Source organism: Leptosomus discolor, chromosome 9, assembly GCF_034619465.1.
Source record: "Leptosomus discolor isolate bLepDis1 chromosome 9, bLepDis1.hap2, whole genome shotgun sequence".
NCBI classification, from domain to species: domain Eukaryota; kingdom Metazoa; phylum Chordata; class Aves; order Leptosomiformes; family Leptosomidae; genus Leptosomus; species Leptosomus discolor.
Genome location: NC_141399.1, coordinates 47,274,131 through 47,293,605, shown reverse-complemented (window position 1 = coordinate 47,293,605; position 19,475 = coordinate 47,274,131). Strand labels below are relative to the sequence as shown.

Sequence of the window (19,475 nt, the reverse complement as noted above, 5' to 3'; positions counted from 1 at the left end):
ATGACCAAAACAAGCAGCAGCAGAAAGAAACAGCTCGGAAGCAAAACTCCCATCCTTTTCTTTTCTTAATACCTGTGGTTTTTATCTAGCTACCAGACAATGCTGGACTGTTGGCACGGAGTACCCACAGAGAGACCTACTTTCACGGAGCTTGTGGAGCGCTTAGGAGATCTTCTTCAAGCCAATGTACAGCAGGTACAGCAATACAAGCATTTCTTCAACAAACGTGTACATATAGTTGTGTATGTATGTGGATACGTGTACGCCTGTGCACAGGTAAAGACTGTGAACAGCAATATTCGATTTGACTTCATAACAAAGGTCACAAGGAAAATGGCTGCTGGGATGAGTAAAGAAAATGTTAACTATTCAAAGGGGATTATATTTCAAAACTAGATGTTTATCCATCCATAATAAGCAGAAACTCACATTAATTAAAAAAAACGCTCAGTTGCCCCTTAGAGGAACAATAGTGCTTTATCTCACAAACAATTTTAATTAGATTCCAACACAGTAAACTGCCAGTAGTTGGTCTGAACTTTCTCATTTTCTAAGCTTATGTTCATCAGTGCTCTTAGGAGCTTTAAAATGATGCTGTTTAAAGCTCAGAAAGTCAATTACATAATTATTAATTTCATAATAGTTAAATCAGTTGTTTTCTTCTTCAGCAAAACCAACCAGACCAGTTATGTAACTGTCAATTTAAGCAGAAACCACACTTTCTACTCCAGCTCCTTCGTGTTTGCAAACAAATTTAGTGAAGCTAAGTTGATGAGGGCCCAGTTCACAATATGAAGAGCTTGCAAGTTTATCCTATAACCACAGTAAATTAAAGAGACATTAGAATCATGATAAGGGAATAGGGCACTTAACTGCTTCTCAAAATTAAAAAAAAAAAAAAAAAAAAGGCAGAGGGAAATGTGGACAAATAGTTTTAGGTTGTAAAAGAAAAGTCATTTCTGAAGATTACTGCAGGGCTGTAATGACAATGCAGAGCTTATTAAGATGTGCACTGAATTCCATTAAACTTGCAGCATCAATTTCTTGTAAGGACACGAAATAAAATCCTTTAAGGCTACCATTTTAAGGTCCAGCTCTTCCTAAGCTGCAACTCCTTAAGCTGAACATAAACAAATGTCTATACATAGCAATATTCTTTCACCAGTTCCAAAATCTGTTGAAGTCATATCGGCCATAGGGGTTTTGTGACTTCATGCTGCTCCCTCCCAAACACATGGCTGAAACTTGGATTTAGGCGTCCCTGAGACTGGTCCCTTGGAATTCCCAAAGAGTCGAACACAACGACAGCCGAGAGGACGGCTTTCCTGAAGTGCAGATCGGTGAAGTGCCGTTCACCTTCACTGCGGCAGAACAGCCACGCATCCGGAATGCAGTAATGAGCACAAAGAGATTGCTGCAAACTCATCAAAGGTGCTGCTGGGAAAGTCAGCAAAGCCAGCTACTTTTAAACGGGATGCACGTGCACTGACACCCTCAACCAGTACAACCAGCTCGTCGCTGGGCCGTCTGTGAGGGACATTTGGAAGTCTTGTAACTGCTATAAAGACCAGTGAAGCCCAGCTCGGGCTGAAATGCCTGGAAGAGAAAACACGCTACCTGCAGATGAGTACTGGCATATTAGAGACCATTTTCAGTCGTTCTACGTTGTAGGTTTCCCAAAGTGTGCCGTTTTCCTCATACAAAGCCTCTCACACAGTAAACGTTCGATAAAGCTACACATTCTAACTTCCACATCATAATCACTTTGAAGCAACATCATAAAGTTAAAATAAACTCTAACCCTTCCTCAGTGTAAAGCTCTGTAGAATACAATAACCTTGTACATCTGAGATGCCGTACAAAATGAACTTTTATGTTATTCATTATATAGGATGGTAAAGACTATATTCCACTGAACATCACCTTGTGTCCTGATGGAGAACCTAACTCCAAAACTTGCCCTGTGGAAGAAAACTTGAACAACTCTGTTAATCGCTGGAGTGCAGTGGAAACTGGGTAAGAAAAATATAGGCAGAAGGCGGGAGGGAAAGAAAGATTTGATCTAGCCAGGCACTGTTTGTTGTCCTCTCTCAAGATGGCTGTTTTAAAGGAGTCGGATAAATTTATCAGGGCATCGTTTATTAGTTACAAGACATGAAAGAAAACAGGTCCAGGAAACTGAGCTGGGTCAGGGATGTTAATTGAGCTACGAACCGATGCAGCATCTGCTTGGGTTTTATGCTGACCCCTCAACTTTCTTGCTTTCAGTAACAACAGCAAGAAGCGACCACTGAGTGTGAAGACATTTGATGAGGTGCCAGTGGAAAAGGAGAAAGTGATGCATGAGGTAAGCGAGGTGATTGCATTCTTCTCCACTGGGTTCACAGATCGCTTGTCACCAGAAACACTTATTAGAACTTTTGAAATCCGTTTGGTAAGAAAAAGCTTTAAATCAAGCAGAAGATTCGGCCCTAGCATCTCACACACAGCTCTGTGTGGCAACAAAGAGGGACCTGCATTCAGCTTAACAAATAATTTAAAGAGAAGCTCACGCATGATTATCCTGGCTTTGATCAGGCTAAGGGGCTTTATATTACATATTTCAAAATGTTTCTTCCACCATCGGAAAATGGCAGCTCACTGAAATGGAGCCTGTTGAAGGAAACGTGTCCAGAACACATTCTGGCTGGCTGAGACAGCCAGTCACTTGGTGGTGGTGATGGTGTTCAGTTCAGGACAGACAAGACCCAAGATTCAAGTTCCTGCTTTACTTGATTCACACAAAGGGCTTTAACCGTGGATTCTCCTCGCCCTAAGTGAACATCTTTCTCGCTAGTTCAATGGCACTGCAGGGTGGGCGAGTGTTGAAAGGTTTCATCTTCGCTCCAGTGGAAAACAAAAGCTTGGTTTGTTACAGAATGATGGTTCTGCTTGTGGCTTCCTCTGAAATTACAGGTGCCAAGGGTGGAGGGTTTTTTTTCCTATTTTTTCCTACTTACTTAAAAACCCCACAAATCAAAAAAAATCCCAACTAATGAATTTCCTCCGTGGCTCAGGTACTCACCGGCTGCAGTGCCATGTGCAGGCCTCACCGCTTGCCCCAGTGACAGATTCTGGGCCACTCAGGAAGGATCGTTGTACCGCACGCCTGTTTGAGGCAGAGCAAACTTTAGGGAGGAAGCATGAAGCCCTCGGGAAACCTTCTCACAGAGGAAGAGGGCAAGCATCAGCTGGCCAGGAGCAGCAAAAGAAGCGACAGTTGTGCACAGCTTTACAGAAACAAGCCAGTCTGTCCGCTCCGCTAGTCAGGGAACCGTCCCCCACGCTCCAGCTAAGACTCCCTCCTGGACAGCCAGCCATGCCCCAGCCCAAGGCTCTTGGGAAGGGCCAAGTCTCTAGCTCAGCCTCTCCTGGCCACATCCCATGTCCTTGACAACTATAGTGCACGTCTCATCTGTTCTTCCGCGAGCACAAATTGATGCCCATTATTCCCCAGTATTTTGCCAGATGTAATTTCTGTGCCTTTATCAGTGCATCTTAGGGATTAGAAGGCTTAGAATTTTCTCTGGTTCTGCATCTTTCCTCTTGCAGGATAAAACTCTAAATCACACAAAGGCATTTACTAGACAGATCCGGTATCAGTAAGAGATTACTGCTGCCAGCATGAGCATTACTTTCCTAAACGCTCCCTGTTCATGGCATTTTAAAGTAATTCCTTAGATGAAGGGGGGAAAGTTTCAAAAAAAGGGTAATAATACATTAACAGATCAGAAATAAATGGGATATTTCAATGAGGATCTTGTAAAGCAAAATTACGGTGTGATCTACTTTTGGACAAAGTAAGTGCACTTGGGTTACTAAAATTATCTTAAATATTAAGATGCTAATTCTGATTAGGTCATTATTTCACATAGTTGTCCAGGAACTCTAAAAGCGCTCTACCACATCCTCCTGCAATTGTGCTACTTATTGGTAGTCCCTGTCGATATTCCTTTAACAATTCTTCTGTAAGCAAAATGCAAAGCAGCACTCAGATAAATTGTTTCTGGAGCATATATTTTAAGGGGAAATAGTCAAGATAAACACCAGAGAGAGAAAAGCTGGGTTCTACTGAGGTTTTGATAGACCTAATTAATTTAGGATTTTAATTTATACTTTGAAAACCAGTTTCTAGACTGATCTTATTAACAACTGATATATGGCCAAAGCACTTGTAAAAAGGTTTTTGCTTTTATTGTTATTTATTGTTTGCTGGGATCTTTTTTTCTAACTCAGTTTGACTGGTAAAATAAGACTAACTAGAGTTTCACTTCCCAGGCTGAAATCTTTTGCTTTCTTGGTTTTGACAGACAGACATACATGCAACTTTCCAGCATCACAAAATATTTCAAATGCAAAGGAACCCCCCAGAACATTTCATATTTTTTAAATTACTTAAAACAAGAACTGTGCACGTCTGTGAACTTAGCACAGTAACAGCTTGACCTTAATCGTAACCTTGAGACTCGACTTTTAGTGCAGCGGAATCACAACCCCAGCTTCAAAACTAATCAAGACTCATAAAAAAATCCATAACCAAAGTACAATGAGCCTTTTAGGCTATAGATCTTTGCAAAGCGCTTGGATTTGCCAAAATGATACTGAGCTTCCACTTCCTTAAAACTTCAACATTTCCAATAGTGTATTTCTAGTAGGTATTTAGGGTACTTTTTCTCCGAGGAGCCTAGGCAGTATTATTGGATATATTCTTTATGAATTTCTGTCTATTCATATCTCAGCTGTCCTACCTAGATGGTATCCATGTGTCATGCTTAATATCAATTTCAAGTTTGAAAATGTCAACTTATTTTTTGATATGTTCATTTTAAGGGTGCTCTTTCAAAATACAGCTCAAAAACTTTACCATCATAAAAACGAGGCAAATGTTCTCGGGCTAAATATTATCAGGAACAGTTGGGTAAAACCTGATAATACAGGCCTCGATGAGAGAATATTCTGAAGAATGGGCTTAACGTCATACACCAACCGGACACATCTATGTGTGAAGCACTTTACCAAACGGCAACAACCGAGTGTTTTGACGCAAACGTTTGCCCTCCAGGCTGTCGGCTGGAATCTTGTGGTGACATAGACTAGCTGGCAGCTCCTGCAGCAGTTCCAGCACACAAGCAGCAGTACATAACGCCGCAACCTAACAGCCACAGAGGGCCACCTTCTTGGCAGCCTCCCCCCGATAACTGCATGGACAGGGATCCCCCACCTCTGCAGAGCCCAGTGAAGGAGGCGTTGCGTTCTCCTGCCTTTGCTTCGTCTGCTCTGTAGCTGGAAACTTAGTTTTCTAAGGTGAAATTCTATCTGCTTGCCTAAAAGTGATATCATCGCAGAATAAGACAGCTGGAATTTCGTATTCTAACCAGCTCCTTGGCTTTCCTTCTCTACTGATTTTAATCGCGGTTTAGTCTGACCCTTCACCCCACTCTCCCCATGGAAAGCCATTTCTAATTTACAAGTGCTCCATGTTGCCATGACCATTTGGCGCTCTGCTGATGTTCTCTTCCTTTTGCTACTCAGGAGTCGGACAGTGGGATGGTGTTGACATCAGATGAGATAAAAAGCCCGAAGAGGCTGGAAATCCGTTCTTGGCCTTATGGGATCATGGCTCTAGCGTGAGTACTTTTTGGTATTTCTTTTTAAGACAGTGTCCCATTCAGAAAAATGCTCCCAAAATTTGCAGTTCTGTTTCTGATTCCAAAAGAAAAACTGTTAGACTATCTAAACAAACTAGAAGGAGAAGGAACTCTGGATTTCAGGCCTATAACTGAAATATTATCGTTAATATATTTTAAGATCAAGAAAGTTATCGTGTAAACTTTGCTTCCAGAAAGAAGTTGAACATAAAACAGAGTTGCAAGTCTCTGAAAGGAATGCTGCACTGTTGCATTTAAGTTACAGGAAGGTTAATTAACATGAGAAATGTTGATTTGTGAGATAAAAATGAAAATTCATTTCATCAGCTTTGAGCACATAATGTCTCATCAATCAATTTAACTCTTCTTCCAAAATGCCAAGTTTCCTTTTGATTCTGAATCACATTCAAAAACCCAAGAGAGTGCTCTCTAGGGAAGCTGGTGTCTCCCGTTCATGAGCTGAACTCCTGGGGCAGAATATTCTGCACGTGGCAAATGACAGGAGCCAAAGAGCTGAGAACATACAAATCTACTTTAGCTGTTTCTGGACTGCCTCTCCAGTGTTCTCCTTTACTGATGGAACAAAGTTTGAAGAACTCGATTTATTAATCCAGAAATCTATTGATGAGATTTCTATTAGTTTCCTCTGTATTAAACTCAATGATCTTTCCACCAGAGCAATGGCTTGTTCTATGTCAAGTCACTATTTTTCTACATTAAAGAGAAATGATAGATGAGAAAAAACTAGTGCAATTTCTGCATAGTATGGGAGAGTTCACATGAGAGTGCACAGTCAGGAGCTAACAGTATTACTTTCAGAGGGACTAACCCCCTCACCCAGAGAGAAAAGCGAGATGGAAGGAGCTTGCCTTGTCTTTTCAGGCCTTAAAACCATAAAGATGTTTGAAGGCAGGAGAGAAGGAGAAAGAGGGAAAGAGGAAAGGTTACCTAAGGAGGGCTAGAGAGCCTTGCAGACTGACAGGGAGCATTCAAATGCTACAGATTCTGCTGGACAGGAGTGTGACTTCAGGACTGACACTGTTCAGCAGAATCTCCCCTGTAGTACTGTCCCAGCGCTGTACCTGTTGGGGGATGAGCAGAGATCTAGACACAGTTCCATGTTTTCATCCCATGCACATGCTGCGAGGATTTCTGCGCAGCACAGTGCATTGCTATGGAGACCAAACGGCACCAGCTCTAAAAAAACCGGAGCTCAAACGTCAGGAACTGCATTGCTATGATGCTTCACCTGGGCTGATTGACCTCGCTTTTCTGCACGATGTCATGTTGACACAAACACAACACATACGCTCACACGAACAGCCTCCCGGATAGGATTTATCCTTCTAAAGATTTCTGTCCATCACCTCTGACTGCCGGTTCCCCTACTGCATTTCTCCCGTTTGGATAAACAGTTGGCAGAGGAAGGTTCTCTCTCTCCCCCTTCCAGACTTTCTGCTGAAAATCAGAAAAATCAACATCCAGCCAGATGTTGAAACACAAAAATTCCCTAACAGCCTGTTCGTTCGAGATTTCCAGGAAAACCTTCTGACCTGCTATCAGGCCCGCTGGGAGTGAACGTGAAGTAACACGGCTCTGCTGGGACCAGCGAATCTGCTGACCCACACCACCTGGGGCTCACCCCATTTACAGCCAACACTTCATAGGGATTCCATTCATTGCAAGATACCTGACACTTTCTGTGCCAGCCAGACCGCAAAAGACCATCTTCACAGAGGTCTGCTATCAAAGCAAACCCTGCAGCAAGCTGTGTTTGTTGTCTCCTTAGTCCCAGGGCTCCAGCTACCATCGAATGGACGGAGGTGTGCTTTTTCTTGGCCACACTCTTTGCTGAGCGTTTGAGATCCAGCTGAGAAAGCTATTTTGTCAGCTTCTTTTTTTTTTTTATTTTTTTTTTTAATCTTGCAGACTATCGTTGGCACAAGTAACATTTTTAACATAGTCACAGAGCATTCTGATGCCCTCTCATTTGAGGACATGATACCCCTCGGTGCTCCTGCACTGCTAACTTGACAAACAAGCCTCAAAAGCATATAGAATAGTCTAGGAGAGGTCAGAAGAGAGTGCTGATTTAATGGGGCAGATAAAGTCACCCTTGTTAATTGTGTATCTCTCTCTATCAAAAACATTTACCCTGGATCCTTTTCAAACAGACTTTCTTTTCTGAAACAAAACTGTTCAAAGGCTTAGCGTGTTTTCTAAACCAGGGTGGCTGCATTTATTATATTTGCCAAAATCTTGCTGTTTATTTATCTTGCATTCATTTCTCTCTCGAGTTTAAAATTTGGCAACACTACACACCACGGAGTGTCAGTGTCAAGAGTTTACGGAAGGTGAATCTGATACTCTGGGCCTGGGACCACTGTTAGACTGGACTAAGCATTTCTGAGCTCTAAGCATTTTATACTGCTAAAGTCACAACAGTAGCTGTAGTGAGAGACAGAAAGATTGACCAGGACAACGACACTGGCGTTAGCATTCAAGGGAGCACATTCAACACAGAGGGGATTTAATGATGGGATGACTCTGGTGCCACGTTCCATCTCATAATATTGCAGGCTACTGCCAAGCACTGCTTTAAAATTCTCCCCCAGACTTTATAATGAAATTATTGTTCAAAATTACAATAGGCTTGATATCTTCTCCGTTGTCCTCCCTCCATCCCTTCCCCGCAACCCAATTATCCTCAGTTGCTCTGAAATTCCTTATCTGGTTCTGGCCGAGTCCCATGACACCAGCTGACTGAGGCTCAGCTGACACGCTCTGGGCTCTGGGAGCTGTGTCCAGATCCCATCACTGAGGGCTCTGCCTTTGCCAAAGCCAAACTGGGCCGAAGGCAAGTCGATAATACTGAAACAAACTGATTTTGCTCAGGAGCATCAGGAACTCATGTCCAACTGCAAGATGCCCAACAAAAATGCAACCCAGCTGACTGGAGTAGAATCCTTTTGCACCATCTCGGGGAAAATGAGGCGTGGAAAAGTTTGCTCCGCGGCAGAACTTAGCTTCAGATGATTTTTCTTCTCTGATGAGCACGCTGAGATAGCCAAGGCACTGTTGTGTCACGCAGCACCTTGCACTGTGACCTGACTGGAGCTCTCCAAAACACAACTTTGAATGAGTAGCTACTCGGCAGTTATGTAAGCCACTTTTTTTTCTAGGATTATACAGTGACAAGGACTAAAAGGAGAATTGTGAAAGGCTGTTGTCCCCAGCTTGGTTTTGACTGAAGTGCTTTTTATCTCACTGCTTTCTGGGTGCTGGAGCTCATGTCAGGGACAGCTGACCAACTGTGCCACACATGCAAGGGTGGCTTTGGCCTGTTAAACCTTTGTTACCTGTACTTCGTATTTAGAAGTGTTCCAAAACAATGAATTCTTGACCCTAACCCCTCGAGTGCTCCATGCCAGTAGACTGCTGATGCACTGATACTGCCAGAAGGGAACCTAGGATTAAATTTTCCCTGCACAGCACCCCATCTAAAATGAATTAAAGCGAACTGTGAATCGCTCATAACTATCAGAATAAAAAATAACCCTTTTACTTCTTTTATTGCAGAAAAATTAAAAAAAAAAAAATAATCACTCTTACTCTGTGCCTCATTAAACACCTACGAAAGCCGTTATAAAGCCCTGAAGCTCCTACATGCTATTATGCGATGTGGTCATGAGACAAACCGCTCGACAAGGCGACACTCAGCCCAATTTCTCATTTTTCCCCAAGCACAGCTTCTGAACAAGGCCAGGATTTCTGCATGGACACAACAATCTATTAGTTTTTCCTGTCGAGGGCAAGATATTTGGGCATCTTACGGCAAAGCAGTAAGAGCTGCTCACAGCATGGGGAGTAAGTGCTACACTTGGTACTGCAGCCCCGCGCTGGGCAGGGTGATTTTCTTACAGCCATCTCTCTTTCTCCATGCTCTTCTTCAAGTCACTGACCCTGAGAGTTAGGCTAATAGAAACTGGCTCCCTCTCACATAAAATAAACAGCTCCAGTAATGATTTCCCAGCTGTTTGGTAATTTCAATATTTTTCTACTTCTAACCAAAATCTCTGGTTCCTATGGTAGGATGAAAAAGTCTCATTAGGTCATTGAGCGCTTCCAGCTATTACAGGATTACCCTCTGCGGTGTCTTCTAAACAACTTCTCCAGAAAACTTAAAACAGATTGTGAAAGATTATTTAATATTCAGGCTAACTTTTCCTTCATCTAGTTTAATGCCTAGACTCTTCAGCTTTGTCGGCAGCAGGAAATCTGAGATAGCACAGTAAAAACGGGAGCTGTTGATGGCTCTCACTACCCACAGTAGCACACTAAGACACACTTGTCCAAGCCTGCGTCTGGGTCATGAGAACTAGGAACTACATTGTGGCCCCACACAGACCCCTGCCTGTGCATGCAACAGCTCAGAGCCCCAGCTCTGCCATCATCGGGCTGCTTGATACAGCCCTGGCACCACCGGGCCCACACCAGCAGGTTCCTCCACCTCACTTGGTTTTACATCTAACACACTCGACACCGGCACCAGGCTCAGGGACACTATAGAAATAAATACAGCACGAAGTGTAGCAGGATTTGCTGGTAATTATGAATATCACTCTTAGCTGACTTGCTGCTACCGATTTCGTTCTTCTAATCTTTCAGTATTGGTCCCTCCAGCACTTTCATCGCTTCTGTACTTCCCCCACAAACCTCCTTAGCTCGTAGGCATCCTTCTGAAAGAGAGGAGTCCAGCGCTGTGCCTTGGCTAACTCTAGTCTCAGCTCACCACCTTCTGCAAAACCCGTTTCCCCAACCAACACTCCACAGAAACGTGCGCAGTATGAAAGAGGCTCCTTCGGGTTACAAACTCAGTTTGAGGTCAGGAAATGGCAGTGTTCAGGTTCTCACCTTTCCCCTTATCCTGCCCCAAACAGTACACACCCCTGCAAGGCCAAACGAGTTTTCAGGTTGGTCATTTTGCAAAACGTGCCTAGCTCGGGTCAGTGGGCAGATGTGTCGCAGTTGAATCTCCTGGTATTCACAGGCCTCGTCTTCAGTATTGTGCCGCGGTGAGAACACCAACAGTCAAGTGGGACTGTGCTGAGACAATCACAGTTATGAGCAGCTTTATCAAAACTGAACAACTCTTTTATCGCCTCCTGCAGCTGCAGCGCTCAGAAGTCAGGCAGAGACAAAATCAGAAAGGAAATACCTTTTGGGGCAGTGTAATGCCAACCCAGGAGAAGCACTGAACCAAGTAATGGCTAGCTTTTAATGAAATTATTTCATTACATAACCATTATTAACTTCTGCAGCCGCATAACTGTGTGATTAATCAAATCTAATGCCTTCAGTCAGAAAATGTTTATTGGTAGGGCTCAGGGAGAATTTTTCTATCTTATACAGGGTAGTACACTTGCTTCAGAGCATAAAGGGGCTTTTGCTTTCCTCTGAAGCATCAAGTGCTGACCACTGCCAGAGGCAAGACTGACGTCTGATTCAGTGCAGCAGCTTCTATGTAGAAATGAGATTCCAAGGACAGACAGAAAAGGGATGCTGCAGTCTCATTTTCCAACATACAGTCCAAGCATATATACATTCCTCTGTTGCTGAGCATGAACGGAGTAGATTGAAATGTCAGTAACACAGAGCTTTAAAGGGAAAAATGCAAAGGCCCTTGGATAGCTTTAATTTAGGAAATGCATTTAGATGAAAGGAATAGTTTTGGAAGTTAATTGCATTTTGGTCTGCCGTAAGACAGCTAATGACAAAACTTGCTTCTGACCTAACTCGTCAGCTGACATATTAGATGTCAGCGTTTAAAAGTCCTTCTTCAAACACCAGCATGATTCCAGTGATAGGCAGAGACATTCCCAGATATCCAGGCTCCTGACCCACAGGGGCAGAAACCTAACAAGAACGCTTGCTGGGAGTCTACATGGGTCTGAAAATTTCCCATTGTGTGGCCAAACTAAACCCTAATAACATTTCTTTTTCTCCAGCACCCTGAGATATGCAGGCTGGGGGCCAAGTTAAACAGATACTTTCAAGCTTCTCTCTGTCTCCACTGACGACTTTCATACCTCGCAAATTAGAAGCCAGAGCATCCATAGAATTGTCTGACACGAGTCAAAAGAACTGAGCAACAAAAAGAAAAATACATAAATAAACAGTGATGCAAAGTTGTGGTTCCATTGCTTATGCCAGGGAAGAATTTATCTCCAGAGAAAGTGTGTGTGTATAGAAAGGGACAGCTGCCAAATAGAGAGTATACAGTAGAAGTTTCCACTCATGTTTTTTTCTGGACAAAGAGGAAAAATTTAGATTATGAAAGCAGAGCCTGCTACATTTTTGTTGAAGCTCTGAGGGTTACTGTCTACTTTAGAATTTCTGCTTTGCCACTCAACGGGTTTGGTTTCAAAGCCTTGTGCAGGTCTAAAAGCACAGTAACATCAGCTTTAATCTAGAATCCCTGCCTTCCCATTTTAGAAGTCACAGAACCTTCACAGAACTTTACTCTAGACGTACGTGACACGGTGGGCTGGCTCTTACGACTCTGGAGTCCTGGGTTTGCTTCGTAGAGACAAAGCTGGAGATGCAAACATGCTATGGAAAGCCACCACAGCACGCTAACATCAGGCAGCTGGAAGCAGCCAGTCTTCCATTGCAGCCGATTAGAGTTGCAGCTGTTTGGTGTGTCTGAATTTGGGTGAACTGCTCAGCTCCTGGCTGAGAATGACCAGCTTCATGGACTATGATACCCAGAGCATCACCTTCTCCACACACTCCCCCGAGAAGAGAACTAGAGGGATAGATAATTTACAGGTGGACCCTTCAGGCTCTTCAGTGTGGTTGTGCGCAGATCATAAACCAGTGTTCTGCTCTAGCCAACGCACTGCACGCTCACGACCTTTCCAGAATTAGCAACATTTCAAGTGAAGATACTGAAACTAGTTTTGTCAGCCAGACCGAGAATATCTGCAGCTTGTGTGAAAATTGATGCGTTTGAGAGGTTCCAGATTCAGAGGCAAGATAACACAACTTCTGAAGTCATAGCAGCATAACCTAGCGGGACATATTTACCCTTTCATAGTTGAAAGGAGCTGGGTCTACCGTATATTACAATTCTGTCACGCCAGGCATCAAACTGTATCTGTCTCTTAGCTCTTGTTTTGTTTCCTGGAGCAGGAACTGGCTTTGCTTTCTTTCTAAAGCAGCACACTCTGCATCCATCATCAACTGTTGGGGACTGTAAGCACTGCAGCAGTGCAAATAAAACAAGTGTAATGAATTATATATACAATTATTTGTTGAACTGTTGATTACTCAGATGTGGTTTAGGGTCGTGAGTGCTGCCTGATTTTAAACTCTCCCAGGCACGTGCATGAGTCATTCTGAATTGAGACAGAAGCAATGCCATAACCAGTCTGTGAGTGAGGCTTATCCCAAAGAAACGCATGTTACAGGCCCCTAAGCAAAGTGGAGAAGCTCAAAAGCCATCCTCACATTGGGATCCTTTTGAGAACCAACCCGAAATTATCCAGACCTCTTCCAATGAATTCCTCAGATGGAAGAAACCAGGCTTAACAGAACATTATTTTTAAGGCAGCCTATGTCAGACAGTACCTTTTTTTTTCTCCAAAACGCTTGCTGTTCCTCGAGGTCACCTTGTGATACAAATCCTCTCCAGGGTTTCCTACTTTTAACATTGAGGTTGCTCCATGTGATAGAAGTTGTTTGTCTCCCACTGCCTCCATCACCTATAATAAGGGAAGACAGCAGAAAATGAAAGCTGTCTGTCTTTAATAGCATCAGTTACAGGCCAGCAGTCATAATGTTAAAAAGCGCTGCCCTTCAGCAGCGTACTGCTCAGTAACTTTAAAGGGCTAGAGAATACAAGAGAGATTTTGTCCTACGCTGCAAGAGCGTGTTCAACACACACTCTTGCTTTCCGTATCGTTTTACATTAGAGTCTGTCATAGATTATCCATTATTTCATCCTTTATTATACTTAAAGAAAAGTCATAGCCTTCAGTTCTGCTTTTAGAAAAGTCAGATTTTTACTGACCTGTGTCAGAACAATGAGAGAGAATAGTATTGTCTGTACAGGAGAGGTGCATTTATAACTAAGACATGTATAGTGCACTGAGATGTGGTAAGCTAAAAAGGTAAGGCAACAGGACTCCTGGATTTACTCCCAAATTGACTTTTAAAACATCCAGTTATTTGAAATACCTCATTCAGTTCCCTTATCCAACCTGTATAATGTTACTGTCTTACAGGATGCTGCAAGACTGACATGCTTTATATATATATATATATATATATTTACTTTTTTAAAACAATTTTGGCCATTAATTACACACAGAGAGAAAACCTTACAGAGACAGGGTCAATATATCATACTATTTGTTCTCAACAGGCGGAGAGCTGTCAGCAAGAGCAAAGAGTCCATCTTATCTGATCACGAGCGTGAGGCTGTCAAATACCAGCCAGCAGTACAGGTAGAAGAGGACACCATGGACTTCACACTGGAAGACTCTGTTCTCCTTCCTATGGATCCCAACCTGGAATGCCACAGCCCACCTCCAGATTACAACTCCGTCATTCACTACTCGGCCCCTCCAGTGTAAACAGCCCAGCCCGACACAGGGCACCTTGCCCCTCTCAACCACACGAGATTCCTACGCGCCTCCACGCCCGGACAAAGAGGCCGGGTAAAACCAGAAGGGAAACCTGACAGGACAATGGTCCATACGTTTCTTCTGGCACACCTCTGATGTGAATGGAAACATTTTAAGAGCCTCCTCTTTGCTATCTTTAAAGGCCAATTGCAACAGAGGCAGTAAATTAAAGTTCTATCAGAATCATAACTAGGAGCTGTAACCCAGAACTGCTTCCACTCCTCCCTCCCCTAGCTGGGGCTCTTCATTGGCATTTGCAGATTTACAGGTTCCTTCACGCACATTTTACTCCGTAAGAGTCACCAAGAGTCATGTCAAGTTAGTTGTGGGAACAAGATTCATTCTACTGGTCCCGCGCGCATCCTGCAGGGATCGTTTCATACGATGCTGTAAGGGATCGGTCGAAAACTGCCGCCACACACCCTCACGGTTTGGTTTTGGAGAAAATCCAAAACTGAAACATCATTCTTAACTCGGGATCTCACCTTCTGCAAGTATTTCGGAAATATTTTGAAATCCAAAATATTCTGGTTACAATTTGTGATGTAACAATTTCCACTGCCTACGGGATACGCTCCTAAAAACGACAGGGCACAGGGAAAGCAGACAGCGCTCGTGTACCAAGAGGCAGGCTGGTCTTTCGGGCCACCAGGGCACACAGCAGGGTTAGATCTGTTTCCCCGTGTTCTCTCCTTGCTCAAACAGTAACGCATCTGGCACACACGCAATAGGGAACCTCGGTGGAGGTGCATCTATAATGATTGCAAGGCAAAGGCACTGACTTAAACAAGAACCGTCTTAAGCTTAAACAGACGGGATTTCCCAGCGCACACGCACATGTTTGTGTGAACGTGCATAAAATACTCACGAACAACACCAGAGTTACAGATAAACGCACACACCCCCTTGAGGCACCAGCAGGGTAGCAGCATTTTTATGTTTCCTTTCTGCATGCAGAAAAAATACTAAAAAAAAAAAAAGCAAAAAAAAAAAGCATTTCCTTTGGATTCTGGGGCAGATGCCCAGCAGTCTGATCCCGGGAATACAAGCCCGTGCTAAACCGTAAGCATATGTGACACATACTTGTCTCTGACTGTCTTGCCAAGGTAAATACTGGTATGATATGCAATGCCCTCTGCATCTAAAGCCTTCATGGGTTCATGGTAACTCAAAGCTTGTTTTCCAGCCTAATAACGCAGGACTGAACGGATCACAAATTCCCACATCTGAGACATTCGCAGTGCGTTGCCCCCTGCCCAAAAGCTGTGCGTGGCAGGGACCGTTGGTCTGCAAGTATGTACACCCCACGTCCCACGCGCACCCCAGGCCTACTCACAACAACTTCAAAAATAAGCAAATAATCCTTGTCATTTAATGTGCTAGGTAACAATCCGAGTTGACTTTAGAAACCTAGGAAAGGGAAAGGTATCTAGGTTGCAAGTAGAAAAAGCCAGGGTGAGGAAGACGTTCGTTGACGGTCAAGGCCACAACCTCCTAAGCTACAAACTAGATCTGTAAATGACCCTCTGGGCAGTTTCTTCCAAGGTCTGCACAACCCTCTTCTTCTTAGATTTGGCACTGATTTGACTTCTTCAGAGAAAAAGAATTTTTCTTCATGATTACAAACCAAAGGACAAAAAAATTAATCCAACACTTGCAAAACAATTACATTACCTTGGGGAAGACAGCCTAAGCACCCCCACGGCAGCGAAGCAGACGTTTCTGGACGATCAGTTACGGTCGGTTACGTTGAAGTAAACACAAACAAGCCTCAGGTATTATCAAAGGGGGAAGCGAATCTCCAAACCCCGTACCACGTTAACTGTGAATGCTAAAGCATCTGAAGTATTCGCTCCTGGGAACTGCACTTCTCCTTGACTTCAGATTCAATGTTTTAAGGAAATCACCTGCAGTAACCCACGAGCCCCTTGTTCATAGTGGACCTGCTAGATAGCTGTGGTCTGTAGTCGCTTTCTGGTCATTTTTGCACTTCTTTGTATTTCAGTATCTATGTATTAAGTAAAGCTGGTCATATAACAGAAGAAACTACTGGGAAAGAACTCATCTGATGAGCCCCAGAAAGCTCATTGGATCGGTTTTTCATCAAACAGTAAATTAACAATCTATAGCTCTGAGCAAATAATCCATCACTTCTTTTGGAAATAATTTATTCATGAGGCAAACAGAAAAAAAGGTGCAGTTCGTCTGGCTCTGCTGTTAACGGCATCAGTGTGAGCTGGTTTGTCATTGTGCCTTGTTCTGTAGGGTAAGAAAATAACAATGTTTAAAATCCTTTGCTTATAAACTTTAAAATAAGTACATATAGGGAAAAAAAAAAACCTGCAAGTATGCTCTCTATTTTGAAAAAGAATGGGAAACACTGCTGGGTGAACTGTCTGCTTCTGAGAGAGCTGCGTGTATCATCTTCCCACTTTGACAAGGAGGAACTGTAGAGGCTTCTCTGAGAGCAGAGGAGCACGAAGCTCGTTTCCCGAGTGGGACCCGAGTGGACGGAGCACTGGTAGCCAGGTCCCTTGCTGGCTCTCCGTAACGTACACCAGCCTTCCCGCATCGCATGGGATGATGTGAGAACCGAGTGCAGGCTCGAGTGCTCAAGACACACCTTAAAACACTGGTTGCATTGACAGTCCCCGAAAAACTGAGGGCTCCTCTGCAGCGGCGAAACCAAGAGCCGCCTTGAGCAGTATCGATGGCCACTTCTCCAGAGAGCAGATACCCTCCGAACCCACGGCAACGGCCTTCGAGTGTTCTGGAAATGGCAAGTGACTGATGTTTGGGCAGCTGTGTTTCCAATGTTTATTTTGAGTGGAAGATTTTTTCCTCCTTATAGTAGATGTAACAAGCAAAAGTATTGCCTGAAAAGTATTATTGAACATATGTCTTCTATTTTATTTACTAATATTTTGTTTGTCCTTTTCTCTCCTCCCTTAATTTAATTATTGTTCTTTTCTTACAACAATGTATATAGTTTACCCAGTAGAAACAAATATAGTGATTCATTTATATGGTAAAATTTGTAACGTTTTAGTCAAAAGAGAAAGAGATACCCAGACATAACAGAGTTAAGTATTGTTACTAAACATTTCACTAACGCTTGCAGGCCAGGCTCCAGTTTACAGTACTCGACTAGTGCCACTTCACAGCAGTTCTCTTCTTGGCTGCGAGTATCTCTGGCTCTCACTTACTCTCCACGTTATTTAGTTTCAGTTAGGAAATAGGGATCTGGAGGAATCTGGCAGGTTTATCTCATTCCTGGAAGTGTCACCATGCAGCTCATGGTAAAGGCAAGGAACTTGCACTGCTCCGTTTTAACGGAAGGCTGGTGTATCGGCTAGAGGATCAGAAGGGGCCAAATTGTTTAAATGATGTAATGTTTATTATTTTTTCAGACTTCTCAGGGATTCTTACTCAACTCCTGTCAGCCACCTGCTTTATCTAACCTGACTGAGCTCAACGGTATCTGGTATTAACGCGTACCTTTGTTTTCTTTAACGGTGCTCGCTCCTACTGGCTTTGTCCTCTTGTAACCCCAGAGAATTAGGGCGAAGGAACTCAGAAATGTGTTGTCTTCTCTCCAACAATCACCTGCCACGCAGGTGCCCAAGGATAAGTGCCTTCACCTGCATGTTATTGTTCAGGCTGGTGTTTTGAACAGTCTGGTTTCCCACCTCCTCTTTGCTCTACTTTTTATCTATTTCTTGATATTTGTTCTTCACAGTCCCTTTGGATCGCTTTTCTCTGCCTTTAGAATAAGATCAGGTATAGGACTCATTTCCCTCTGCTATTTCCTGCATATTCTGTGCTTGCAGAGGCTGAAGTAGATGACTTAAAGCAAGCTTTTTTCACACTGAAATTTTTTCCCATATAGGCAAGGAAAATTAGTTTCTATTGGTTCATCTGGAAGCCTCTCTGTATCTTTCCTTAAACGAGAGACACTTTTTAATCAACTGATTTTTCAGTATTGGTATCTGGAGCAAAATGAAGGTTGGCGACTATCTATGTCAGCCTCATCTTTCTCCTAATCCTTTCTTAAACAATGAGGTTGTTCTTAGGTTCTTCCAAGTTATCCTCACAAGAAGGGTGTCCTAACCAGGATGCTGAGCCCACACCTTCTACTCAGGATATCAAGGAAGGTCAGGTAAAAACCTAAAGCCTGAGTAACAGGTTCAGACAAAACCAGTGACATTTGAACGCACGGAACGCTGAAGATGTACACTTCTAGGGCTGCCAACAGGCACAAACTGCTCTGCCTAAGATGTCCCACTAACACAAAGAGCACTTTCCAGTCAGCCTGCTTGGAGGCTGCCTAGGGAAACCCAGAGTGTCCAGGCACTTCTCCCTTTGCATTCACCCTCTGGTGTACTGTAGGAATGTTAGTCGGCATGTGAGCCTGTAACTGGCCGCTCCACAGTTTGTGACTGATCTTCTCAGTGATCCTTCGTGCTGAGCATTGGCACTGCCTTGTCACACCCTATCTCGCTTCATGAACTTGACCTGGCCCTATTCCAGCTGTAAGCACGTGGTCTTGGGTCAATGGTCTCTAGCTCCCATCAGCATGAATGGGACAACACTGGGAAACATTTGCTGGGAAACATCATTAGCGAACAGCTACATAACAAGGTAAAACATTATTGGGTTTTCCTGAGCACGGGAATTAACCAGGATCAGTATCATACTCAGAGATCGGCCAATAATTGATCATAAAGTGAATGGAAAATACAGAAGGCAGCAATAATTCTTTTGTCCTTCCCTGCAAATAGCAATGGCCAAACCCTGGGATCCATTTTCCTGGTTTATACTATGACACAAAAAAAACCAGAAAGAATTTTGCCAAAGTAATGACACCAGCACCATCTTCCACAAGTAAAATTCAGGGAGGACTTCTGGATTTGACCCTACCGAAAGTCAATGTGAGTGTTGAGCCCAAGCACTGGCTGGTTGGTTTGACACGTGTTGTTTTCATTCTGTGTTAACCTAGAAAAGAAAAACTTGCTGGATTGGGTTATTTGAGACCCCAAGCAAACTCGATGCTGCATGGAGGCCATGGTTACAGGAAGATTGGTGTGGTATGCACTGA

At 43.4% G+C, this 19,475-nt stretch overlaps 1 protein-coding gene across 1 annotated transcript in view; it reads left to right on the top strand.

Annotated features, from left to right (window-relative positions):
- Positions 1–14,326, top strand: part of LOC104352162 (vascular endothelial growth factor receptor kdr-like) — a 95,726-nt gene extending 81,400 nt beyond the window's left edge. The window contains exons 26-30 of the mRNA XM_086470695.1: positions 90–195; positions 1,892–2,016; positions 2,269–2,347; positions 5,572–5,666; positions 14,116–14,326. Coding sequence (XP_086326821.1) covers positions 90–195; positions 1,892–2,016; positions 2,269–2,347; positions 5,572–5,666; positions 14,116–14,326 — 616 coding nt within the window. The remainder of the gene's footprint in view (positions 1–89; positions 196–1,891; positions 2,017–2,268; positions 2,348–5,571; positions 5,667–14,115) is intronic.
- Positions 14,327–19,475: the final 5,149 nt, after the last annotated feature.